This window comes from Emiliania huxleyi (assembly GCF_000372725.1).
Source record: "Emiliania huxleyi CCMP1516 unplaced genomic scaffold EMIHUscaffold_92, whole genome shotgun sequence".
NCBI lineage: Eukaryota > Haptophyta > Isochrysidales > Noelaerhabdaceae > Emiliania > Emiliania huxleyi.
In genome coordinates, this window is record NW_005195149.1 from 436,737 (window position 1) to 461,948 (window position 25,212).

General features: G+C 66.1%; 6 protein-coding genes across 6 annotated transcripts in view; 3 read left to right on the forward strand and 3 right to left on the reverse strand.

The window, feature by feature from the left end:
• EMIHUDRAFT_360139 (hypothetical protein) overlaps positions 1–1,068 on the reverse strand; it is a 3,616-nt gene extending 2,548 nt beyond the window's left edge. Inside the window, exons 1-2 of the mRNA XM_005757251.1 lie at positions 720–1,068; positions 202–492 (exon numbers count right to left, since the gene is read on the reverse strand). Coding sequence (XP_005757308.1) covers positions 202–492; positions 720–1,034 — 606 coding nt within the window. The 5' untranslated portion in view covers positions 1,035–1,068. The remainder of the gene's footprint in view (positions 1–201; positions 493–719) is intronic.
• Positions 1,069–1,941: 873 nt separating this feature from the next.
• On the forward strand, positions 1,942–4,630 carry EMIHUDRAFT_69058 (alpha-tubulin; the record flags this gene model as incomplete). The annotated part of the gene is made up of 5 exons (XM_005757252.1): positions 1,942–2,118; positions 2,175–2,221; positions 2,430–2,562; positions 3,128–3,186; positions 3,562–4,630. 5 exons carry the CDS (start codon positions 1,942–1,944, stop codon positions 4,628–4,630), a joined length of 1,485 nt encoding a protein of 494 aa, XP_005757309.1.
• Positions 4,631–5,825: 1,195 nt separating this feature from the next.
• Positions 5,826–6,440, reverse strand: EMIHUDRAFT_220681 (hypothetical protein; the record flags this gene model as incomplete). Its single annotated transcript, XM_005757253.1, has 2 exons — positions 5,826–6,138; positions 6,352–6,440. 2 exons carry the CDS (start codon positions 6,438–6,440, stop codon positions 5,826–5,828), a joined length of 402 nt encoding a protein of 133 aa, XP_005757310.1.
• Positions 6,441–8,029: 1,589 nt separating this feature from the next.
• EMIHUDRAFT_453778 (hypothetical protein) lies at positions 8,030–12,490 on the reverse strand (the record flags this gene model as incomplete). Its single annotated transcript, XM_005757254.1, has 9 exons — positions 8,030–8,413; positions 8,794–8,979; positions 9,343–9,459; positions 9,813–9,907; positions 10,044–10,257; positions 10,492–10,623; positions 10,712–11,406; positions 11,514–11,836; positions 11,880–12,490. The coding sequence occupies 9 exons, from the start codon at positions 12,488–12,490 to the stop codon at positions 8,360–8,362; spliced, it is 2,427 nt and encodes an 808-aa protein (XP_005757311.1). The 3' UTR covers positions 8,030–8,359.
• A 2,054-nt stretch (positions 12,491–14,544) lies between these two features.
• Positions 14,545–15,532, forward strand: EMIHUDRAFT_422752 (hypothetical protein; the record flags this gene model as incomplete). Its single annotated transcript, XM_005757255.1, has 2 exons — positions 14,545–14,618; positions 14,928–15,532. Coding segments are annotated over 2 exons (508 nt in total), but the record flags the coding sequence as incomplete, so codon positions are not given.
• Positions 15,533–18,389: 2,857 nt separating this feature from the next.
• On the forward strand, positions 18,390–24,911 carry EMIHUDRAFT_220686 (hypothetical protein; the record flags this gene model as incomplete). Its single annotated transcript, XM_005757256.1, has 9 exons — positions 18,390–19,205; positions 19,837–19,920; positions 20,020–20,100; positions 21,950–22,681; positions 22,794–23,536; positions 23,610–23,700; positions 23,961–24,170; positions 24,242–24,833; positions 24,889–24,911. 9 exons carry the CDS (start codon positions 18,390–18,392, stop codon positions 24,909–24,911), a joined length of 3,372 nt encoding a protein of 1,123 aa, XP_005757313.1.
• Between the last annotated feature and the right edge of the window lie 301 nt (positions 24,912–25,212).

Genomic DNA, 25,212 nt, shown 5'->3' on the forward strand with positions numbered 1-25,212 from the left:
GGGGGGGTTGGGGGGGATGAGGGGGGGCTGAGGACGGGGCGTCGGAGGCCGCCGCGTGCGCGCGCGCGTGTGTGTGTGTGTGTACGAATGTGCGTGCGTGCGTGCGTGCGTGCGTGCGTGGGTGCGCGTGCGCGTGCGCGCGCGCGTCTCCCCTCCTCCTCCTCTCCTCCTCCTCTCTCGCTCTCGCCGCCTCTCGCCCGCCTGCAACGTCGTCTTGAGCGTGTCGAGAGGGGTGATCAAGATGCGCCAGAGCGATCCCGCCGCGGAGGCGCAGCCGGTCTTGACGGCGATCGGCACGTTGGCCCCCCACGCCATCGCCGCAAACAGCTCCATCATGCCCGTGTTTGCCGCCGTGTCGCCAAAGCGCGAGAGCGGCGTCTGGAAGATGGCAAACTGCACGCCCTGGTAGAAGCGGGCGATGCCGCCCTCGGCGTAGAGCGCCTTCATCGCGGTCAGCGTGCCCGAGCCGTAGCGGTACTGGTAGTTCATCGTCTGCGGCGCGCCGGTGCGCGCGGTGAGGCGGCGGGGCAGGTGGGAGGCGGGTCTGTCGGCCGTGCGTGCGTGGCGGGCGGGCGGCGGCGGGATCTGCGCGCTCAATATGGGGCGGCGGGGCGGCGGGGCGGCGGGGCGGCGGGGCGGCGGGGCGGCGGGGCGGCGGGGCGGCGGGGCGGCTGCGACAGAAGGGCGGCGGCGGTTGGTGGTGGTGGGGAAGGGCTCACCGTGCGCATCCACATCAGCGCCAGGACCTGAACCACGCCGGCGATGGCGCCAGAGAGGCCGCCGCCGATGGCCTTCTTGGCCGCCTTCTGCATGATCGGGTTGTTGACGATGGCCGGGCCGTACACGGCGCCGCCGCCGATGGCGATGGCCGCGATCGCGATGGCGACCGGCTTGGACACGATCGCCTTGTCAGACTCATCCGAGGCAGCGGCGAGGAGCGCCGGCGCGACGGCAGGGCGGACGGCCGGCGTGGTGCGAAGCGCAGGGCCCGGGGTCAAGGCGACGGCGGCCGAGAGGAAGAGGGCGACGGTCATGGGCGACGAGGCAGGGGGGCACCGCAAGATTAGCCGAGAGTCCGACGAGCTCAGCACGGCGCTCAAAAAAATGCGCAGCTCTGAACAGGAGCGAGTTCGCGCTGCGCTAGGCTCAGACGGCGTGTTCGCGCTGCGCTAGGCTCAGTACGGCGAGTTCGCGCTCTGCACCGCTAGCGGCTAGGCTCTCTTGCGGAGAATTTATCTCTCGGCTGCGACGTTGGCTCGCCAAAGTCTTTGTTCTCGATGGCGCTGGGTCCGCTGACTGGGGCGGGCGTGGGTGTGCGTGTTTTGTAGAGAAGCAAAAACGCACGTCGTCCGGGTTCTGTCGTGTGCGTCGAGCGTGCGGGCGGAGAGGCGAGGCTGAGCCTGTGGCGAGAGCTAAGACAGAGCAGTGCGAGAGTTACACACGACACACACGACACGACAGGGACACAGACACAGACACAGGGAACACTGCGCTCCCCTCAGCGGGTAGGGAGACGCGAACCCGACGGAGTCCGGTGGTGGGGGCCCACGCAGCCAGCCCCACCCAGGTTTTTGCAGAATTTCAGCATGGAGGCCGCCCAAGCAAAAACAATTCGTTTTTTGGCGCTTTTTACGAAGCTCCCCGCACATATCTAGATAGGGACGGTCGCACAACCACGTGCGCTCCACCACCACCACACCATCTCATGACACATTGCCCGGGCCCGTGTGCGCGACACAAAAGGTGAACGACGCGCACGAGAAGCTCCCTGGGGAGGTCGAGGAGGCGGGCGGGCGGCGGCGGTGTGCTTGGCGATTTCGCGGAGGACAAACACAATTTTTGTTTTTTTACTGGGCGCTTGTCGCGGCGGATTTTCTTATTTTTGAGAGGCTTGGCGGCAGAATTCTTATTTTTGGGCGGGCGGTTGTGAGCGCGCGAGCAATGCCGCGCGAGATCATCACGCTGCAAGTGGGCCAATGCGGCAACCAGATCGGGATGGAGTTCTGGAAGCAGCTGTGCCTCGAGCACGGCATCTCCATGGATGGCCGGCTCGAGGACTTTGCCACTCAGGCGCCGAGCAAGCGCCCGCACGCAGCAGCAGAGCAGCGGATCCAGCGGGTGAGCGCACTGCGCACGGGCGCTGAGGCCATTCCGACCTTGCCCGCCCATCCCAGGGAGGTGATCGCAAGGACGTCTTCTTCTACCAGGCCGACGATGAGCAGTGCGCGCGCCGCCGCCGCCTCCGCCACTGCCTCCCTCCCGCGCCTGCCTCCTCCCCTCCTCGAGCGCCCCCCGCCCATTCATCCTGCCCCGGCGCCGCGACCCGCCCGCACGGCGATCGCACACGCAGCCACCACGAACGGCGCAACGCTCCCTCCGGGTCGTTCTCGCCTCCGACCCGCCTCGCGTGTGTTTCTTCCGCGGCTTAGGTACATCCCTCGGTCGCTGCTGATCGACCTCGAGCCGCGCGTGCTCTCGCACGTGCAGCAGACGCTGCCGCGCCTCTTCAACCAAGAGAACATCTTCTCTCACCCTGAAGGAGGCGGCGCCGGCAACAACTGGGTGAGTTGCGGCTCCACCGCCGCCTCCACCGCCGCCTCCTCGCCGCCGCCTCCACCGCCGCCTCCACCGCCGCCTCCTCGCCGCCGCCTCCACCGCCGCCTCCACCGCCGCCTCCTCGCCGCCGCCTCCACCGCCGCCTCCTCGCCGCCGCCTCCTCGCCGCCGCCTCCACCGCCGCCTCCTCGCCGCCGCCTCCTCGCCGCCGCCTCCACCGCCGCCTCCTCGCCGCCGCCTCCACCGCCGCCTCCACCGCCGCCTCCTCGCCGCCGCCGCCTCCACCGCCGCCTCCTCGCCGCCGCCTCCACCGCCGCCGCCTCGCCGCCGCCTCCACCGCCACCACCTCGCCGCCGTCTCCACCGCCGCCTCCTCGCCGCCGCCTCCACCGCCACCACCTCGCCGCCACCACCTCGCCGCCGCCTCCACCGCCACCACCTCGCTCCACCGCCACCACCTCGCCGCCGTCTCCACCGCCGCCTCCTCGCCGCCGCCTCCACCGCCACCACCTCGCTCCACCGCCACCACCTCGCCGCCGCCTCCACCGCCGCCCCTCCGCCGCCGCCCCGCAGGCGGCGGGCTACACGATTGGCGGGTCGGTGCAGGAGGAGATCCTCGAGATGATCGACCGGTGACTCCTCCGAGAGCCTTCCGAGAGCCTTCCGAGAGCCTTCCGAGAGCCTTCCGAGACCCTTCCGAGAGCCTTCCGAGAGCCTTCCGAGAGCCTTCCGAGACCCTTCCGAGAGCCTTCCGAGAGCCTTCCGAGAGCCTTCCGAGAGCCTTCCGAGAGCCTTCCCAGACTCATTTGCGAACGTGCCTCTGAGAAACGCGGCGCGCACACCCCAGAGCAGCGAGGCAGGCACCTCCGAGGCACCTCCGAGACACCTCAGAGGCACCTCCGAGACACCTCCGAGGCACCTCCGAGACACCTCCGAGGCACCTCCGAGGCACCTCCGAGACACCTCCGAGACCCGCCCCCCCCGCCCCCCGCCCCCCAACGCCGCAGCGAGGCGGACGGGTCCGAGTCCCTCGAAGGCTTCATGATGTGCCACTCTATCGCCGGCGGCACCGGCTCCGGCCTCGGCTCCTTCCTGCTCGAGCGGCTCAACGACCACTTCCCGAAGAAGCTCATCCAGACGTACTCCGTCTTCCCTAACCAGTCCACCGACGCGTCCGACGTCGTCGTGCAGCCGTACAACTCCCTGCTCACACTGAAGCGGCTCACCCTCAACGCCGACGCGGTGGTCGTCCTCGACAACACGGCGCTGAACCGCATCGCGACAGAGCGGCTGCACGTGCCAAACCCGTCCGTCGAGCAGATCAACCAGCTCGTGTCCACGGTGATGGCTGCGTCGACCAACACGCTGCGCTTCCCGGGCTACATGAACAACGACATGATCGGCCTCGTCTCGTCCCTTATCCCCACGCCCCGCCTCCACTTTCTGATGACTGGCTACACGCCGCTCTCCTTCGACCACCTCGGGGGCGAGGCCAACCCGCTCGCGGTGCGCAAGACGTCGGTGATGGACGTGATGCGCCGGCTGCTGCAGACCAAGAACATCATGGTGTCGTGCTCGACGCGCAAGGACCGCGGCTGCTACATCTCCATCCTCGACATCATCCAGGGCGAGGTGGACCCAACACAGGTGCACAAGTCGCTGCAACGCATCCGCGAGCGGCAGCTGTGTTCCTTCATCCCTTGGGGGCCGGCAAGCATACAGGTCGCCCTCTCGCGCCGCTCGCCGTACGTCAAGTCGCCGCACCGCGTCTCGGGACTGATGCTCGCCAACCACACGTCGATCCGCGACCTGTTTGCGCGGATCGCGCAGCAGTACGACAAGCTGCGCAAGCGCGACGCCTTCCTCGACAACTACCGCAAGCTGCCCATCTTCGCCGACGACCTCTCGGAGTTTGACGAGTCGCGGGACGTGCTGCACGAGCTGATTGAGGAGTACCGCGCGTCCGAGTCGCCCGACTACGTCAACTGGGGCATCGAGCGCACGCCGGGCGAGCCGGACCCCGGCGCCTTCCAGGAGCGCAAAGCAGGCGAGGCGGCGGTGGTGGGGCAGGGATGAGCGCGCAGCGGTCGACCCATGTCCCTCTCCGGCGCGCAGTGCCAGTGGCGCGCGGCTCCTATCTATACATCTAGTTTGTGCTTGTATGTGTGTAAGTGACTGACATGCCTTGTGGGCTCAACACCCCGTTTACATGCGCAGCGCCGCCGAAGCGCAAAAAAACACCACCGACGCGAGAGCGGCGCGCGCACCCGCGCCGACATGCACACTCTCGCAGCCTCTCTCGAGTGGGAGTGGGTGGCCCGCTCATGCCATATCGGATCGCAGACCACGATAATCGATGCACAAGCACATGAGCATGTGCATGTTCATGTGATTTTGGAGATTGCCCCACCACTCTCACACGACACATCTCCAAAACCCAATTTCCCGAAAACTTTGCCAAAAAAGCGGTTTCGCGCCGCGCGCTGGCCGCGCCCGGCGCCGGCTGAGCCCTGGCCTCGACACCTCGACACCAAACCTCGACACCAACTCGACACCTCGACACCCCATGCCAACTCGACCAACTCGACACCCCTCGACATCCCTCGACACCTCTCGCTGTCTGGTGTTAATGGACCCCCTTCCCCTCCCTCGCCACCGTCACCGTCACCATCCCCGTCGCTAGTACCGCCCTCCATCCCCGCCCCCCCGCCGCCCTTTGTTTCACACCGATCGTCTCTGCCATGTCCGCCGTCGCCGCCGTCCTGTCTGCTGCGCTCTGTGCTCCGTGGTACAGTCGCTTATTGTTGCTCAGGATTAGCTCACGCACCAGGGTTTGTGCCGTGTACGCACAAAAACGATAAACCGTATATGGACATGCGCCAAATAAACTCAAAAAGCCTCGTGACCACGAACGCGATCAACCCATGGTCCATTATGCTAGATAGAGAGGGCGTCTCGACAAGCGGGGTCCTATAAGCTATATAATCTCGACGCGAGACGCGCGGGCTCGCCCTAGCTACGCCCTGAGACGCGACTCGCGAGAGACGCGACGAGTTGTTTCTTCTTAGAATTTCTTGTTTGTAGCGTTTTGAGACGCGGCGCCTCGAGAGTCAGGGTCGAGAGTGGGGCTGGGCTCTGGGCTCTCTCTCGAGAGCGAGCCGGGCCCGCCACAACGACAAGCCCCGAAGGATACTTTTGCTGTAACGCAGATTCCGGACCAATCTCTCCTACTCCGCCGAGACACGGCTCTCAGTCTCTCAAGAGAGAGCCCTCAGTCATCGTCTACGATCACGTCCACCTCCACCACGCCGTCCTCTGAGGCGCCGCCCTCGCCGAACCAGCTCGACGACGCCGCGCCTTGCCGAGTGAAGACGCCGGTCGACGCGTCCCTGTCGTCGCTAAAGCTTGAGCCGCAGCTGAAGCAGGTGCCGCTCTGCCCTTTGAGCACCTGCACCGGCGCTCCGCATTCGGGGCACGCGCCCTCGATCAGATTGGAGGAGATGTACCACGAGATCAGCGGCCCAACCACGAGCGGCACGAGCGAGAGGAAGAGCAACCCGTTAAACAGCCACCCCAGGGCACCGCTGGCCACGAGCGAGACAAAGATTATTGGGCCGACGAGGCTGCTGAGCCCGCCGCCGCCGCCGCCGAAGCCTCCGCCGCTGAGGCGCATGCGCGGAGCCTCCTGGATCCTCGAGTGTGGCCGCTCGGCCTCCGCCTGCCCTGGCCGACTGATGTGGTGTGCGATCGAAGAGCGGAGTGGCGCCAGCGAGGAAGAACGGAGAGGCGCTGGGCACGGACGGAAGGCCTGCGCCGATGGCGCCGCTGCCAGCAGGGCGACAACGACGTTCGCCCAGCCAAGACAGCCTCGAGAAGAGGCGTGCATCGGGCTCGCGCTCGCCACGGGCAGCAAATCTGGACACAAATGAGAAACCAAATCCACATGTGAGGCGTCGTGACAGCTGACGACGAGATTACCACTGTAGTGTCGTCCTCCTCGGAGTCGTCTTCCCCGGCTTCCTTCCGTTCGGCTCCACGTTCAGTACGTTCAGCGTGTCTCACCCTCCATGCCGTGAACAGGCGCTTTATCCACCCTATATTCTTCTCTCTCTCCTCTGCCCGTGCCTTGGTCGTTGTTTCGCACCCATGTCTGTACGGCAATCGAGGCTGCCTTCCCCACTACCTGTAGTTCACTCGTCACCTCTCCTGCGAGCTCCTCTCTCTTCCTTTCGGGCAAGGAGGCAGGGAAGCTTCTGCTCCGAGACGGCCGCTCAGGACCGCAAAATGGTGTTCCTGAAGGTTGTGTTAGTCGGGCTGGCCAGTCCCCGCGGGGCCTGACGGTCCAATGTTTCCCTCAAGAGTACTTCTCCCCTACCCCACCCTTCCACTTTAGATGTGTCGGACCATAGGTGGGGCCAAAGTCGGTGGCTGCAACTAAACGACGGGCGGTCTTTTCTCCACATACTGAGCGGCAACTGCGCTGGGAACAAGGAAGAGGCGCGCCTCTTTATGCGGAAGCTTGACAAACACACAGCGAGGGCGACAGCAAGAGTCGAACGGGAGGCGCCTGACTCAAAAGACACCGCCACATTCCTGAGACGCGCGAGGGCAGCCTCCTTAAAGGCAATGGGCTCTAGATTCGGAGCGCTCGCCGAAGAGGAGTACGATAAATTAGCGCCCGTGATTGCCGGCACGCTGCCGGCACTCACGGACTCCATACCCGAAAGAAAGAGAGGGGAGCTCGCAGGAGAGGTGACGAGAGAACTACAGGAACAGGTAGTGGGGAAGGCAGCTTCGATCGCCATACTGACATGGATGCGAAACAACGACAAGACCAAGGCAAGGGCAGAGGAACGAGAGAAGAATATAGGGTGGATAAAGCGCCTGTTCACGGCATGGAGGGTGAGCCACGCCGAACGTACCGAGCGAAGAGCAGAACGGGAGGAAGCCGGGGAAGACGATCTCGAGGAGGACCCAGTGGTAATCCCGTCGTCAACTGTCACGATGCACCCAAAAGGGACCCCAGCGCCAGCATCAGCCGTGGAGGTACAAGTGTCCGAAGAGAGAGTGGACCTGAGCAATGATATGATTGGGCGGCAAATGATTGCGGTGGGCGTCAGAAGAGTCATCCTTGCGCGAGGAGAGCTCGATAAACTCGAGGGGCCAGGATATGCCGCGAGGAGGGCAGAGTTACGCCGAGAGGCGAGAGCAAGGGATCGGCAGGCAGCGGCGTCGTCACAGAATGAGGCAGAGGGGAGCGAAGCGACAGAGGTAGAAGCGACAAGAGAGAGAACGACGAGAGTGGGAAGACCGCGAGGGGTGGCATGAAGGTTGCAGCGAAAATCGGAGAGGGACTGCGAAGAGAGATAGGAAGAGACAGATGCCCAAGGGTGGGCGACGGCTAGCGCACCACACCCCCCTTCTTAAAATCCCTGTGTGGTGGCGGTGTACCGTCCGCTCGCCCACATCCCTAGTGACTTTCGCCTTCCCAGATCAATCAATCAAGTGACTGCACTCCAAGTGCTCCAAGTGGTCAACAGTGCGCCAAGTGCTCCGACGCACCTGCCCGCGGGTGAGTGATTGTGATTATGAGTCTCTCCAAAGATTGTATTCATGCACCCATGCTGCGATCAGGCAGGAGGCTATCATACACCTCTGCGTACAAGCACCTCGAGCAAAACACACGCCCGGCCGCGCGCAGGCATCTCACCTGCGAGCTGGCAGTTGCCAGTCGGGCCCTCTCCCTCTTGCCACAACCTGCTCCTTCGTGAGAGAGGCCTCGGAAGCCGACGTCTCGACCGCGATCTACTTCTTCGCTTCGATGATCTTTGGGTGTGCCTTGCGGTACTCGCGCTGCTCCTGCGCGTGCGCGGGGCGGGGAGCGGGGCGGTGAGGCGCGGGCGAAGGCACGCAGTGTCGCGAGCGGGGTAGAGCTGCCAAGCCAGTCTATGCTATGACTTTGGAAAGGAAGTTGGGGGGCTGGGTAGGGGTGGAGGAGGGGCGGGAGGAGGGGGAGATGGAGGAGGGGCGGGAGGAGGGGGAGGAGGAGGTGGTGATGGGTGGAGCGAGTCGGGGAAGAGGGAGCGGTGGATTTGACTCTCTTTCTGTCTCTGTCTGTCCGTCCGTCCGTCCGTCCGTCTGTCTGTCTGTCTGTCTGTCTGTCTGTCTGTCTGTCTCTCTCTCTCTGGGGAGGATGGAGGTTGGGACGGTGGGGTCGGCCAGGCGGCGGGGGAGCCAACCTTTGGAATGGCGGCCGGGTGCCTGTCCAGCTCGGGCGGCACCGGCTGCTTGCACGAGGTAAGCATGACCTTGAGGTCGTAGAGCACGTTCTCCTCGATGCCCTCGCCCGTGACGAAGGTTGTGGCGACGCCCTTGCGGCCGGCGCGGCCCGTGCGGCCGATGCGGTGCGTGTAGCTCTCGATGTCCTGCGTGCAGGGCGGCGACGCGTCTCTGCTGCGGGTGTGCTGCGGGTGTGCTGCGGGTGTGCTGCGGGTGTGCTGCGGGTGTGCTGCGGGTGTGCTGCGGGTGTGCTGTGGGTGTGCTGAGGGTGTGCTGTGGGTGTGCTGGGCGTGGAGGTGCGAGGTGCGAGAGCGAAAAGGCGCAGAGGTGCGTGGCGCGTGCGGAGAGCGGTGGAAGGTGCCTCGGAGGTGTCTCGGAGGCGGTCCCGGGTGTGTGAGTCGCGGGTGTGTGAGTCGCGGGTGTGTGAGTCGCGGGTGTGTGAGTCGCGGGTGTGTGAGTCGCGGGTGTGTGAGTCGCGGGTGTGTGAGTCGCGGGTGTGTCGAGGCCGCCTTCGGCATGTCGTAGTTGATGACGTGCTCGACGCCCTGGATGTCGATGCCGCGCCCCGCGATGTCGGTCGCCACCAGAATCTCAAACTCGCCCGACTTGAAGCCCTCGATCGCGAGCTCGCGCGTCGCCTGGGAAGGAAGTGATGAGCTGAAGAGCAGCCTGGCTCCGGCTGGACACATAGGCACACACACACACACACACACAAGGCTCCCCCGCCAGCTGGGCCGTCACACAGCCCGATAGAGAGGGGAAGAGCAGCCACAGGCCCGGACCGGACACTTGCGCGGTGCTGGGTGGGGACGCGGGACAAGGAGATGACGGCCACACTGGAGCGACACACACAGACACACAAACTCACAAGACACTCGCAATTGGTCCTTGGGTTCGGGGCCGGAGTGGCCCGGGATCCCCGCACCCCAAGGGAAGGTGAACCCTGGGAGATTGCAGGGAGAGTGCGATCTCGCGCGATCTCGCGCGTCGCCTGGTCCTTGCCCGAGTGGATAACGGCGGTCGGGTAGCCCATCTTGTCGAGCGAGCGAGAGAGCACGTCGCAGCCGCGCTTGCCTGCGGGTGCGGCAGGCGGACGGAGGGGCGGACGGGGGGGTCAGCGGCGGGGGGGAGGCGAGGGGAGCACGGAAGGGGGGGGGGGGGGGTGGCCCGGGCCGGGCCCCGGGGGGGGGGGGGGGGGGGGCCCGCTCGCCGTTGCAAAAGATGATGATGGGCGGCGGCGGCCCGTTTTGCAGCAGCTCAAGCAGCTTGTCCTTCTTCTTGTTCTCCTTGAGCATCTCGACGTGCTGCGTGATGTTGGCCTTGGAGGAGCTCTGGTCGCCGACGTACACAAAGGCGGGCTGCCGCAGGTAGTTCTTCGCGATCCGCTCCACCGACGGCGGCATCGTCGCCGAGAACATGTAGGTCTGCCGGGAGGGGTGGGGAGGGATGGGGAGATACGGGGAGGTGCGCCCATTCGCCGGGGCTCTGCTCCCAGAGACCTCGAGAGAGCGTGCGTGTGCCTCGACTCGCCAGGGGGCGGGAGGGACTGCCCTCCCCTACCCCACGGTACCCGAACCCACCCTCCCCTACCCCACGGTACCCGAACCCACCCTCCCCTACCCCACGGTACCCGAACCCACCACGGGGGCCGGAGGCACCTGCCGGTACTTAGTGTCGCCCGACAGGTCGATGAGCGCAGACTCGTCGTCGGGCTTGAGGTTGGAGGTGGGCATTGCCGCGAGCACGGCGTTCACCTGCGGCTCGAAGCCCATGTCGATCATCCGGTCCGCCTGTGAGCGGGCAGATATGGGGAGATATGGGGAGATATGGGGAGATATGGGGAGATGTGGGGAGATGTGGGGAGATCATCCGGTCCGCCTCGTCGAGCACCACGTAGTTGCACTGGTTGAGCACGAGGTACCGCCGGTCGAGCGCGTCGTTCAGCCGGCCCGGCGTCGCGACCATCACCTCCACGCCCTGGTTGGCGATGAAGCCCTGCTCCTCGATGGACATGCCGCCGACGATGGAGTAGACGCGGATCTTGAGCTCGCCGCAAAACTTGCGCGCCTCGTCCTCGATCTGCTGGACCAGCTCGCGCGTCGGCGCCATGATGAGCGCGAGTGGGCCGTCGGGCGCCGTCTCGCGCGTGATTGGCGGCTGGCGGAGGACGTAGACGAGCATCGGCAGCACGAAGGCGCACGTCTTGCCGGAGCCGGTCTTTGCGACGCCGATCACGTCCTTGACGGCGAGCCCGAGCGGGATAGCCATCATCTGGATGGCCGACGGCTTCTCGTACCCCGCCTTTCGGATGGCCGCGAGGATCTCCGGCGGTAGCCCAGACTCCCTCCAGAAGCGGAACGGCTTGATGACCTCTCCAGTGGCCGGGTGGCGCATGTTGCCCTTGGTCGCGATCTCGTTGTCCTCGCGGAAGATGCGCCACTGCCGCTCCGTCATACGGCTGATGTCCTCGATCTCCGAATAGTGCTTCGAGTTCTCGTACTTTGCGATCTTCTTGTCCATGTGTGTCTTCGAGTTCATCATGCGCAGCTTCTCCTCCAGGCTGCTCGACGCGCCTACGCCGCGGACGGCCTCGGCTGATCTCGGCTGCCTCTCGCCGCAAAGGGGTGGGGCACCTCCGAGAAAAGGGAAAGGGGGGGGGAGGAAGGGGGGGGGGGCGCACCCGCGACAATCTCCATCTCGCCCGACGGCCCGCCGCCGCCCGGGTACCCGCCCGGGTACCCGCCCGGGTACCCGCCCGGGTACCCGCCCGGGTACCCGCCCGGGTACCCGCCCGGGTACCCTCCCGGCGGCGGCGGCGGCGGCGGAAACGGCACGCCGCCAGCTGGCGGCAGCGGCGGCGGCGGCGGCGCGCCCCCGGGCAACGGCGGCGGCGGCGGCGGCGGTGCACCCCCCGGCGGCGCGAGGCTGCGGTGTCTCTGCGTCAGCGCCTCGTCGCGCCGCGAGAGCTGCTCGCGCCGGTCGATCCCGGCGCGCAACCCGCGCCTACGTAAAAAAGAAAGACGGCTCGCGCGGAGATGTCCGGGACGGCGCGTCGGCGAAAACAGAAAGAGCTGCTCGCCCGAAGAGGAGGAGCGCCTCGTGCTTCTTGTCGTAGAGCGGGTTGAGGTCGGCGGAGGTGTCCTCCTCCGCGCCCCAGTCGAAGGCGAAGCGGAACTTCTCGCTGATCTTTGCCGCCTTCTTCTTCTCCTTTTTGACGCCGAGGTAGGCATTCTTGATCTGCTGCAGCTCCTTCTCGCGCGCGATCTCCTCCTTGGTCTTGGCCTCCTCCTTCTTCTCCACCGCGCGCGTCGCCTGCGCCGTCCGCGACATCCGCTCCTGCTCGCGCTGCTCCCGGAGCGCGTCCCGCACCTTCTGCATGTACGCCTGCCGCTGCTCGCGCTCCGCCTCGTCCATGAGTGACTGCAGCTCCTTCTCCTCCGCCTCGACCGCCGCCCGCGACTCGTCCCGCTCCTTCTTGTTCATGAAGACGGGCTTGTCCCGCTCGCGCTCCTGCTGCTGCTGCGCCAGCTTCTCCTGCAGCGACATCGGCTCCGCCTTGCGGCGGTGCTCGCGCTGCCGCAGCGCCGCCAGCTCCTCCTCGTCCATCTCGTTCTCAAAGTCAGCGCTGATTGGCCCTGCGCTCGAGCTGGCGGCCATTGCGCACGAGCGACGTCGGGCCGTGTGGAGGCAGCTGCAGCACACGCGGTGGGAAGCGGCGCCCGGGCCAGGCAGTGAAAAAAGAAAAGAAAAACGCCGCGAAAAGAAGAAAAGATGCGCCGTGTCCAGTCGCCGCGCTGTGAGACACATATACACGTGGTGCATATGGCCGCCCACCGCATGAGCGCCCGCCTCTCGGGCGCTTCGCAAGAGCAGCTGCTCGCCTTCATCGACGAGCAGGCGCCTCTCTGGAGCGACGCCGCGGTGCGCGTGGCGGAGGAGCACGCCGCACGGCTCGTGGAGCAGCCCGAGTGGATCCTCTCCGAGGTCCTCCTCTCGCCGGACCTCGCCCCGCACATCCTCGCCCAGCTGCCGACCAAGGAGCACGCCGTCAAGGGGACGTGCCGCGCGTGGCGCCGCGGCTGGAAGGAGACGCTGACGAAGCGCGAGAGGCCGCGCCTGCTCGTGTTCGGCGGCAAAGACGGCAACGGACGCCTCATCAACTCGCTGGAGCGGTACGACCCGTCAACGAATGAGTGGGAGGAGGAGGCTGTGGCTCCAATGCCAACGGGGCGCAGGGGGGTGCGCATGGCGGTGCTCGATGGCAAGCTCTACGCGGCGGGCGGGCGTAGCGGCGGCGGCGGCTGGCTCAGCTCGGTCGAGCGGTACGACCCTGCGGTGGGTGCGTGGGAGGCGGTGGCGCCGATGGGGACGGCTCGGACTGGTCACGCCGCGGCGGTGCTCGACGGCAAGCTGTATGCTGTGGGCGGGCGTAGCGGCCTCGGCGGCGGCTGGCTCAGCTCGGTCGAGCGGTACGACCCGGCGCTAGATGCGTGGGAGGCAGTGGCGCCGATGGCGTTGGCGCGTGATTTGGTCGGCGTGGCTGTGCTCGACGGCAAGCTGTACGCTGTGGGCGGCGACAACAACGTAGGCGGTGACCTCAACTCGGTGGAACGGTTCGATCCGGCGGTGGATGCGTGGGAGGCGGTGGCGCCGATGGCGGTGCCTCGGAGGCTCGTTGATGTGGCGGTGCTCGACGGCAAGCTGTACGCTGTTGGCGGGTACAACGAAGGCGACCAAACCCTCAGCTCGGTGGAACGGTACGACCCGGCGGTGAATGCGTGGGAGGAGGTGGCGCCGATGGCGGAGGGGCGGGATACTCACGCTCTGGCTGTGCTCGACGGCAAGCTGTACGCTGTGGGCGGTGAGGACAGCGAGTCCATCCCACTCAGCTCGGTGGAGAGGTACGACCCGGCGACGAACGTGTGGGAGCCGGTGGCGGCGATGGCGTCGGTGCGCAGCCGGCCCGGCGTTGCGTTGCTGTAGCCCGCCTCTCCGATGGTCCCCCCCTCTCACTGAGGCCGACTGGTTTTGCACCTGTCACTGAGGCCATATCACCGCGTCTGAAGGCCAAGTATGCGGTGCGGTGTGTTCATGTGTGTGTCCCTTCGCTATTTTTCATTTCGAAGTCCCTTCGCTACTCAAAAAAAGAAACAGTACATGAAAGTCGGCGGCACAGGGTCTCCAAGCGCTGGAGTCGGCACCCCGGGTACACCATGTTGGCGCACGTCAATGCCGCCAAAATCCACCAGGAGAACGCGCTGAACGTGATGCATCTCGACATGCAGCAGCTAGACGCACGAAAGTTAGATGCTCAAACTCACACGCTAGTGGCGACGGTTCCGTATCTGAGACTCGCACCCGTCGGCAGGTCTTGTACACTCGCATGGACAACCTCACCATGCAGGCGACGATTGTGATCGGGTTTGCTCTCGCCATGTGGGGCGGCGAGACGCTCGTGCCGCTTGTGGAGGAGGAGAGCGAGGTGTGCGTCTACAAGTCCGTGGGTCACCGGCTCTTCGCCACCCTGTTCTTCCTCTCGGTCAGCGTGACGATGAGCCTCGCCCTCGCCGTGGTGGTGCTGACATCCCAGGTCAAGCAGCTGGCCCAGGAGGCGGCGCTGCTCGTGTCTACGCAGGCGGCGGTCGCGCGCTCGCGTGGGCACGTCCGCCACATGAACAACTGCTTCTCCGCCGCAACCTGCTCTTTCTACTGCTCGGCGATGCTGCTCGTCATCCTCTTTGTCGGGCTGCCCAAGTTTGTCAGGACCCACGCCGAGAAATTCGAGGCGTGCATCACACACACACACACACACACACACACACACACACACACACACACACACACACACACACACACACACACACACACACACACACACACACACACACACACACACACACACACACACACACACACACACACACACACACACACACATGCACATCGCACCGCTCACCCACGCGCACCGGGCCTTACACTTTTAGTGCCGTGTGGGGCTCCTGTCGTTAGACGTGGAGACGCGAGGGTCGCCTGGCCGCCTTGCCCGACCACCTCGTGTGTGTGGAGAAGTTCACCGGATCTCACCTTACCTTAGGCCTGCATCGATGTCGAGGATGCGGACAAGCTGGCCGCTGCAGACCAGTTTGGCATGGGCCTAGCGATCATGAACTCGACGGTCATGGTGAGCTTCGGCGTCCTCCTGTTTGTGTGCTACCGCCGCGTCTCGCGCGCCTACGAGCCGCGCATACTCCTGGACTGGCACCGCGAGTACCTGGTGGAGAGAGAGAGACAGGTGCTGCGCGCCCGCAGAGGGCCGCACCCGGGCGCGGACTGCGCGGAGGAGGAGGACTCCACGGGGTGAGCGCGTCAGTGCACACCCTCTGCCCGCTGGCGCGCGCGGCGCACACACAGCGGCCTCGATACGGCCGACGATGCGGGTGGGTCCGATTGCGATTGAGCACTCGGGCGCGTGTGGGTGTAGCTGCCGAGGCGGCTCCGCCACCAGGCGTCATCGCTCATCGGCCCTAGGAAGCAGCGCCGGCCTCTAGTCGCACGCGCTTGCGTTTTTGTTGTGCCTTCCGGGTGGGTGCCGGCCTCTACGCTGGTCGTTTGCCACCGTGGGCGCGCCGGCGTTGAGTGCCAAGCTTGTCACCCCGGCGTGGAGGCGATGCCAGTCTGTAGCCGTCTAAACTGTGCACTGTGCCCGGTACTTGATTTCTTTTGTTGCACAGGCGGCTCCCGTCGTGTACCTGTGTTCGTGCCAGTGCGCGCCAGTCATGTGCGCCACCATTTGTGCGTTTTTGTGTACGTTATAGTAGCCGCACCTGGAATTCTTTTGTGGTCCGGTGTCGTGCGTCCGAGAGAGTTTTGAAACAATGAAAGAAAGAAATTCAGTACGGCACACGCCGCCACCCCGCCACAGGGTTATTTTGTCGCGCCAGTGGTCCCGTGCCTACACAAGAAGGGGAGAAGGAAGAGGAGAGACGCCGGTGGTGACGAAGCAGAAACTAGCGCAGACGAGAGCAGGGCAGACCCGGGGACTGGGGAGCCGGAGCAGACGGCATCGATCGCCGAGGGAACGTTGGGAAGAGGCACGAGGAGGACGGCGACCTCGACCGACTATGGAGGACCCGTCGCCAGACGACGCAGGGCAGAAGACGGTGAGGCGGAGCAGACGCGCAGGGCGAGACGAGGGAGGGAGCAGGACTTTGCAGAGATCAGCAGGAGGATGTACGAAGAGATTAGGAGCAGCAGGGACCCGAGGGACCATGTGGAAGACGGCTAGTGCTAGTCCCCCATCGGGAGGACGACCCCGGCTAGTCGCCGACCACACCCACAAAGAACCCTGCACAAAGATCGCAAGGGCGGGGACCTGTTCTTTTTTACCCACCTCACAGTAGAGAGGTGTTTGTTTTTATTTATTTATTTTGTGCCTACACCGGGGTAGGGGGGGGGGGAAGTAATGTGAAACTGCAACGATGCATGCGTGCAGCACGAACGGCTGCGATTGAGCGGCGCGCGCCGCTGAGCGTTCAGGTCGAGCTCGGCGAGCTGAGCAAGATCATCCAGCGGCGCGACAGGTGAATCGCAAGCGTTGAGGAACGCGAGACAGATCGCGTTCCGCGTTTCAGTTTCACAAAAGGTGCCAACTGCCATGTCCGGCTGTCCTGGTCGTCGGCTGCAGCTCTCGCCTCGCTGGCGGCGCGGTCTAGTGCCGCGGCTTCCAGCTCTCCCGTGGGCTCGCGGCGGCTCGCCGCCGCCTTTCTGAACAATATGACCGGTCCGGGTTCGTCCCGGCGTGCCGCCAGTGCCGCTTCTTCGCCGAAACTTTCCTCAACATGTTTGCCTCGACTGCGCGGCAGAACCGGCCCCTCGCGGCTGAGAGGTGATGCGCCGGCACCGGGGCTACGGCGCGCGACCATTTCCAGACTCTTTCGAGCAACCTCAAAATTGGCCGATTTTGTGATCTCAACCCTGCTGCTCTCTGACCACGACCTCGCGGCCCGCTGCGCGGCTCTCCGAGCGCGAGAGGAGTCGTCTACGAGGCGGCGGCGAGCGCAGGCGGCGGCGGCGCGGCGGCGCGGCGGCGGATCGCGGTGCAGACAACGGCAGCGATCTGCGGCAGACACGCACACACGCCACCCTTGCACTATACCACTCACACCGCCGCCACACTCTCGGGGGCGGGCAGCGGCGGCGGAGGAGAAGCTACGGCGGGTGACAACGCGGAGACGGCGCTGAGGGAGCGGCGACCGCGGCGCGACGGGAGGCGGTGCAGCTGCGGCGGCTGCCGCCGCCTCGGCTCGACAGCAGCTGCATGGCTAAGCCTCCCCTCCCCTCCCCTCCTCCCCGCCCGCCCGCCCGCCGCCCCCCCGCCCCCTCCCCTCGCCCGCGCACTGGCCACCGCCCTTCCTCGGCTAGCGTATAGGTACCCTCGAGGGTGGAGGGGAAGACGTAGGGCGTGCTTGCGCGCCTTTCCTGAGGCCCCTCCACCCTCACTACTCGCTGCCTACTCGCTGCCTCGAGGGAGGAGGGGAAGAAGTAGGGTTGAGCTAGCCTCGCCTTCCAACCGAGGCCCCTCCCCGAAAGGGCAAGTATTAGACCCACGAAACCCGAGACCCCTCCCCACCGCCCCGATCCCCCCACCCCCTTGCTCCCCTCCCCCCCTCGGGAGGGCCGAACTGTGTGAGGCGCCCGTGGGGACCCCGCAATTCCCTTCCCCCCTCGGAGGGCCGGACTGAGGCGTCGAGGGCCCCGCTCTTTCCTTCGCATAGCGGCCACTCTTCGGATCGCTGGTCGAGCGACCCGGGGGATGCCCCGCGCGCCTGACCCAGGCGCGAAAACGAATCTGCGAGGCGTGGCCGCTCATGCGGCCCGATGGGGAGGAGCGGGGCGGACTACGGGGATCGGCTCCTTACACCGCCCTTCCCTGCAGCGAGCCCCCTCCAACCCACCCGCGTTAGGTCCCGGGGGACGCAGGGGTCAGCCCCGCGCGACCTGGGGAACTCCCCCCCCCCCCCCCACTGCTGACGCCGCAGGTACGTCCCGACGGCCTACGGGGGCAGCTCGACCCACGCCTTCGACCCCGCCACCTGCGGGCTGGCGTCGAGCGAGTGATGTGTCGCCGGGGTCCGCGGCGCGCAGCCCCTGGCCAGCACGCCAGTGCCGTCGGCGCCAGTGCGGCAGTGGCCAAGCGCGAGTGCCAGCGCCAGTGCCAGTCGCAGGCCTCCCCTCACCCTTGGTCTCTCTCCCCCGGTCTGTTCGATCAAATAAAAATCAGATGAGTGGGTGTTGCCGTATCGATGCCAAAAAACAGCCATCGAGAGAGAGAGACTTGCCATCGATCAAATAAAAAAGCCCCTCGGCCCTGGCCAGTGCCGTCTGCGCTAGTGCGGCAGTGGGAGCCGAGCGCGTGCCAGTCGCAGGCCTCCGCCCTCACTCTTGGTCACTCTCCCCCGGTCCTGTTAGATTATCGACACGGCAACGACTCACTTTTCGCCGCGTTTTTTCTTTCCTGACGCTGATTGAAAGTGCCCGTGATTTCCTTCTTGCCGTCATGCACGCCGTCATGCTCGACGCGACGCCCTCGAACGCCGCCGCTCGCCCGCCTGCTGGCCGCGGGGACCCGTTTTGTTCCTTCATGCGCGAGCCCTCGTCCGCGCCTGACCGCGCCCAGCAGCTGTTGTGGGCCGTCCTCCTGCTGCTCGGAGCGTGCAGCGTGCGGCTGTGCGAGTGGTGGCCGCCGCGCTTCGCTGGGCGGAGGAGCAAAGGGCGCCTCGTGCGGTGCCGGACGGCGTCGTGCCGCGGCGCGTGGCTTTTTCTCGTCGCGCAGCTCCCGCTCGCATGTGCACTGTCACCGTCGCCTCCTTCGCCGCCACCGCCCCGCGGCAGTACCTGCGAGACTGCCATGCCATTCGATGGGGCGGGTAACGCCGTCCTCTACACCGACATTGGTAACGCCTTCTTCTACACTGACATTGACTCAACTGCCCTCGGCCCGGGTCCAAGCGCGTATAGTTTGGGGCAGTGCGGAGGCACGGGATTCAAAGCGACCGGTAACGTCTACTGGCTGCGCCTCGTGCGCCCCTTTCCCAACGAGCTGTGCGCCCATAGCTTCGTCTCCTGGATTGGCTTGCAGATCGACTTGCATGAGTTTGAAACCGACCTGTCCATCTTCACGGGCAGCTGCGACGCGCTCAAGCAGGTTGCATGCGACGGCGGGAAGCTCAAGGAGGAGACGAGCGGATGCGCCTCCTACTACTCTCGCATCACAGGACTGCAGCTCACCGAATACGATCAGTACTGGGTGGTAGTTGGGGGTTGGCCGTCTGAGTGGCGTATGGATGAGGATGAGATCGCCGTCCGATTTGCGGTTGAATATCAAATACCATCGCCGCCGTCGCCGCCATCCTTGCCGTCACCGCCATCGCTGCCCCCCTCTCTGCCGTCGCCGCCGTCCTTGCCGCCGCCGCCATCGCTGCCGCCCTCTCCGCCCTCTCCGCCGCCTCCACCGCCGCTGGTCCCGCCGCCGCCGCTCGTCCCCGGCTTTGTCGCGGCGGCGAGCGCAGACGAACTTCGCTCCCTGATCGACGAGGCCAATCTCCGCTCCCGCAGCGTATCAATCTACCTGCCGCCCGGTGCGCACTTCAAGCTCGACAGCCAGATCTACTGCACCTCCATCATCAAGGTGACCGTCGCCAGCAGCGGCGAGGGCGCGACACTCGACGGCAAGGGGAAGACCCGACTCTTTAGCCTCGGGGGCCGCTGCAGCCTCACCCTGCGGGGGCTGACCCTCGTCAACGCAGCGGCGGACCGCTACGGCGGCGTTGTGTACGCTTCCCACGCAGGCGACGTCGAGATCATCGACTCGACCGTGCGGGACTGCCATGCTGACTTTGTGCGCCGCGTAGAGCTAGCCGCCGCCCTGCAGCGCCGTACGGCAGCGGTGCGTGAGATGGAGAGGGCCACGGCTGCCTCACCCCGCTCTCTCCTCGCAACCGCAGGCCGGCGGCGTCGTCTACGCGGAGTTCAGCGGTGCGGTCTCGCTGATCGGCTCGACCTTGAGGAACTGTTCTGCTGTCATCTTAGTGCGCCGCGTAGAGCTACAGCCGCCTGCCTATGCAGCGGGAGCGAGAGGTAGAGAGGGGCCAAGGCTGCCTCACCCCCCTCTTACCTCGAAACTGCAGACCGGCGGCGTCGTCACGGCGCTTGAGAGCGGTGCGGTTTCGCTAATCAAGTCGACCGTGACGGACTGCTCGGCTGGCACTGTGCGCCGCCTAGAGCTAGCCCTCGTGCTTGCATCCCCTCACAAGGCCTCTCGCGCCCCCCCCCTGGCAGGACGGCGGAGCGACATACACGTCGGGCAGCGACCTCATCGTGACAGACTCTTCCATCTCCGGCTGCAATGCCACGGATGGCGGTGCAGTGTACGTGCACTCCGGCTCAGCCAGCCTGGCCCGCTCCACTATCTCCAACTGCATCGCCTCATATTATGGCGGCGGCCTCTACTCGGCGGGCGGGAGCACCTCCCTGAGCGACGACGCCCTCATCAACGGTTGCTCTGCTCTGTCTGGTGGCGGCCTCTACTCGGCGGGCGGGAGCACATCCCTGAGCGACGGCACCCTCATCAGCGGCTGCTCTGCCGAAGAAGCGGGGCGCTCCATCTTCCTGCTCGCGGGCAGTGTCTCCTACACCCTCCCAGCCCCGGCCGGCCGCTGGCTGCCAAACGCGCGCTGCGAGGTGTACCGGGGGGCGTGCTCTTACCCCAAATGCGACGACGATGTGGAAACATGCAGGCAAGACGAAGCCTGCGACGAACTCGGGGTGTGTATGCAGACGGCTTGCCTCGAGCACCGCGAACATTGCGCGCTCACCCTCGACGTCAGAAGCGATTGGTACTGCCAGGCCCCGACCTTTGTGCAGCCCTGCAATTGGAACAACGAGACCGGCGGCGATCCCTCCCTCCTCGGCAAGAGCCTCTACCAGCTGCCGTTGCTGCCCGTCGATGAGGACTTCCCCTTCGCTTGCGCCGCCGGCCTCCTCGGCTCAGCCAGCCCCGATGAGCAGTCGAGCAGCATCTGCGCCGGCCGCTGTCCCGCAGGCTACCGATGCCCCACAGAGGCGACCTATGAGGCGCTGCCCTGCGATGCTGGCCATTACTGCCCGGAGGGGACGAGCGTGCCCCTTCCCTGCCCCGCCGGGTCGTACTCGAACGCAACCAACCTCACCGCCGCCTCGGAGTGCACGCGGTGCCCGGCCGGCCGGTACCAGCCGGAGCGCGGCCAATCTTCCTGCATCAGCTGTGCGACGGGCGGCTACTGTGACTCCGCGGAGACGTGCGGCGGTGGCTTCACGCCTTGCAGAGCGGGTACGTACAACGACCAGCAGGGCGGCAGCTCGCCGGCCGATTGCCAGCCGTGCCCCAATGGTACATTTAGCCCGACGACCGGCGCAAACAGCAACGAGACGTGCAGTAGCTGCCGTGCTGGGACGTTTGCCAACGAGGCCGGGCAGAGTGAGTGCACGCCCTGCCCCGGCGGCACGTACCAGGACGAGACCGGCAAGAGGGAGTGCAAGGCGTGTTTGCCGGGTCACTACTGCGCTGTTGGCGCGGCGGCGGCGCTTCCCTGCGTTTCCGGCACCTACGCGAACGCGACCGACCTCACCGCCGCGGGCGAGTGCACGGCCTGCCCGGCCGGCAGCGCCTGCTCCACAGGCAGCATCGAGCCGACGCCGTGCTCGCCTGGCACCTTTGCCGCAAACGAGAGTCAGCCCAAATGCGAGCCTTGCCCTCCCGGCACCTCGTCGAAGGCAGGCAGCTTCGCGTGCGACGAGTGCGAGGCTGGTAATTACGCCGCCAACGCCGGCCAGGGCCTTTGCGTCCCGTGCCCTCACCCCCTCAGCTCGGCCAACGGCAGCACTACCTGCTCGTTTTGCATGGACGAGTACTATCTGCAGACCTCGACCGACGTTCCGGACGACATCTTCAAATCCCCGACCAAGTACTGCAAGTCCTGCCCGACGAACGCTACCTGCCCGGACAATACCACACTCGCTTCCCTCGTCCTGCCGCGCGGCTTCTGGCGCGCGAGCCCCTCCTCCGCCGTGCTGACGGAGTGCCGCCGCTTTGGTGGCAATGACAGCGCCGGAGAGACGCGATGCGCCGGCAGCGAGCCGGTGGCGAGAGAGGCCTCTCGCCGCCGGAGGTTGGAGGAGGCGGGCTCCGACTATTGCGCCCCTGGCTTCGCCGGCCCCGAGTGCCAGCTCTGCGCCGCGGAGAAGCACTACCTCGTCGACGGCGACGAGTGCAAGGAGTGCGCTCCGCGCGGTGCGGCGGCTGCCCGCATCGTCGGCCTCGTCCTCGGCCTCTGCGTCGCGTGCGGCCTCGCGGCGTATTGCTACAGCATGACAGAGTGGCGGGAGAAGCGCTGCATCGGCCGTCTGCTCCGCCTCGCGGACCGTGCCGTCTACTGGTGCGTCGCGGTCGGCCTCACGGCCAAGACCAAGACACTGTTTGGCTTCTTCCAGGTTGTCACCGTCTTGTTCACCACCTACTCCACGCGTCTGCCTCCAGAGTACACGGGCTGGACCGACGCAGTAGCCGACGCCGTCTCCATCGACTGGTCGGGCTTTTTCTTGCCACAGCAGTGCCTCGGCTACGGCTTGCGGTTGCTCGCCATCGCCCTCTCGCCCGTCGCCCTCATTGCGCTGCTGATAATCGCGGGAGTATGTCTGCGGCTCCACCCCTGGCGCGCCGCCCCGGCTCCGCACGCGAGGCCGTGGTACGCGGAGGCGGCCCTCGGCCTCCTCGACCTCACGCCGGCCGGCCTCGTGCTCATCTTCTGTTTTGTGCCCTCCATCAGCGCCTCCATCTTCCGCGCGTGGAGTTGCCAGGCGCCTCCAGCTGAGGAATGCCATTGCATACACACCACCCTCAGTCCTCGCGGGTTGCTGCTGATAGGCCTACACCACCTCTCCGCCGAACAAGCCCCTGGAGCAGGTCTCCTACATGCGGCTGGACGCGAGCGTCGAGTGCGGCACCGAGGATCACAAGTCCATCACCGACCTCGCCATCGGCTTCATCGTCCTCTGGCCCGCCGGTTCGCTGGTCCTGTTCACGGCGCTCCTCGCCGCTTGCTACAAGCCGCTGCAGGCCAAGACGCCGACGGCGCTGACGCGAGCGACCGCCTTCCTTCACCGAGAGTACAAAACGACCTGGTACTGGTGGGAGGCGTTGGAGCTGGCCCGCAAGCTCGTGCTGACGGGCTTCGTGCTGCTGATCCCGGAGGAAAATGCCTTGCTTCGGCTCGTGGTGGCAACGCTCATATGCTCCTGCTACGTTGCTCTCGTCGCCGCCACCAAGCCGTACAAGCGCGTCGAGGATTCTGTCCTCGCCGTCGCAATGAGCCTCATCCTCCTCCTCCTCTTCCTCGGCGCCAATTGGACAACCATTTTCCTCCGCATCGTGGAGCGCTCCGGAACCGATGACGCGGCCGCCGTATTCGGCTTCAGCAAGCTTAATCCGATCGTCAGCACGATGATCATCCTGGCCGGCTTTGCGCTCTTGATCTCCCTCGCCGGCGCCGTCGTCGCCGCCCGCCGCACCGCCAAGGTCCCAACGATCCGCCTTGTCTCCACCAAGCAGCCGCCCGAACTCACCCTCGCGCGGGGCCTCGCGTGGCACCTCTTCCTCTCGCACATTTGGTGAATCACACAGCTGTGGAGGGAAGAAGAGGGTCCGAACCGCGGCGCATGAGGCACCCCCAACCCCGAATAGGTCGACTGGTCAGGACACCGTCGGAGTCATCAAGAGCGAGCTGCAGCTGCTGCTGCCAGGCATCAAAGTCTTTCTCGACGCGCGCACGCATGTTCATCGCGCCTCGTACAGGAAGACAGCGCCTCTGACTGCGCGTCCCGTACTCATAGGTCGATGATCTCAAAGACATCGGGGCGCTCGAGGAGTACATCCGGCGCACGCAAATGATCCTCTTCTTCCTCTCGCAGGGCTATTTCCGCTCACCGGCGCTCGCACGCCGCCCGGCCACGCCTCCCCAAAGCAGCGCGAGCCGCCGAGCCCCCCTCGACACTCCCCACGGCTCACCCTTCGCTTGTCCGTGCGCGCCACCAGAACTGCCTCCGAGAGATCCGCGCGTCGCTCGAGCAGAGCAAGCCGCTCGTCCTCGTGCAAGAAGCGGACCCGGCCAAGGGCGGCGGGACGCTGCAGGCGCTGCGCGGCGAATGCCCCGACGAACTGCAGTCGGACATCTTTGACCAGGGCCGGACGCAGACGACGTGGTATCGCATCGAGGAGTTCCAGCGCGTCTCGCTCAAGACCATCGTCGAGGCGCCGTTAGTCCGTACACCGCGCCCCTCTCTCTAGTATCTGAACGTTCCTATTTTGCACTATAGGCGGTGCTCCTCTGCTCGCCCGACTACGTGGGGCAGAACGCCCTCGGCCTCTACGTGCCGGGCGAGCCGCGCATCCACTCGTTCGCCCTTGCGAGGCCCGTGACGCTCTGGGCCTCGCCGGCCAACGCGGGCGCACTGGAGCTGGCCAGCGAGCTCGCCGCCGCCTTTGCCGGCCTCACCGTCTCCACGGCCGAGGACCGCGGCTCTGTTACAGCTTCTCACCGCCGCTCCAGTATCATGCGCCGCTCGACGCCGCGCCGTGCCGGCGACGCGACGCACATGCTGCTCTACCTCAACGAGGACACCTGGTCGGACGAGAGGCTGGCCGAGCAGGTCAGGCAGGCGCGCGAGGACAGGCTGCCGATCGTGATGGCGCACGAGAACGACCCCGACAAGGGCGGCGTGCCCTTCTCGCGCTTCTTTGAGACCACGCCGCAGGAGAGCGACTCTCTCAGAGGCGCGGCCATCCCGCCGTGTCCCATGCCCTCCACCTCTCCTTCCAATGCACCGCAGGAGCTCATCGCTAACGACCTCTACAAGGACCTGGCGAAATCGTGCTACCCGGGGCGCCACCACGAGGCGCGCGGCGGCGGTGGGCGTTCTCCGCGCCGGTTTCCCCCGCGTGACGCCCGCGAGCCCCTCCGTAGGTGTCGCTCGTGCTCTTGGCTAAGGGCCTCGGCGCGACTCCGGCCCGGGCAAGGGTGGACCTCCGCCGCTGGAAGAGCCTCGTCTGCCGCGCCGTTGGCGGCCTCTTCGAACGGACGGTCCGCGGCGGCGGCGGCGACGACGACGGTGGCGACGTCGGCCACGAGACATCGGCGGGGCAGCAATCCGTCTAGCTAGTGTCAGCGGTCTCGCGGTCCGTGTTCGGCCGTGCGGGTGGACTAAGGGAGTTGGTTAGGGTGCGCTTTGCCGTCCGCGTCTAGGGTGCGCTTTGCCGTCCGCGTCTGTGTCGAGCCTGTCTGCTGTGA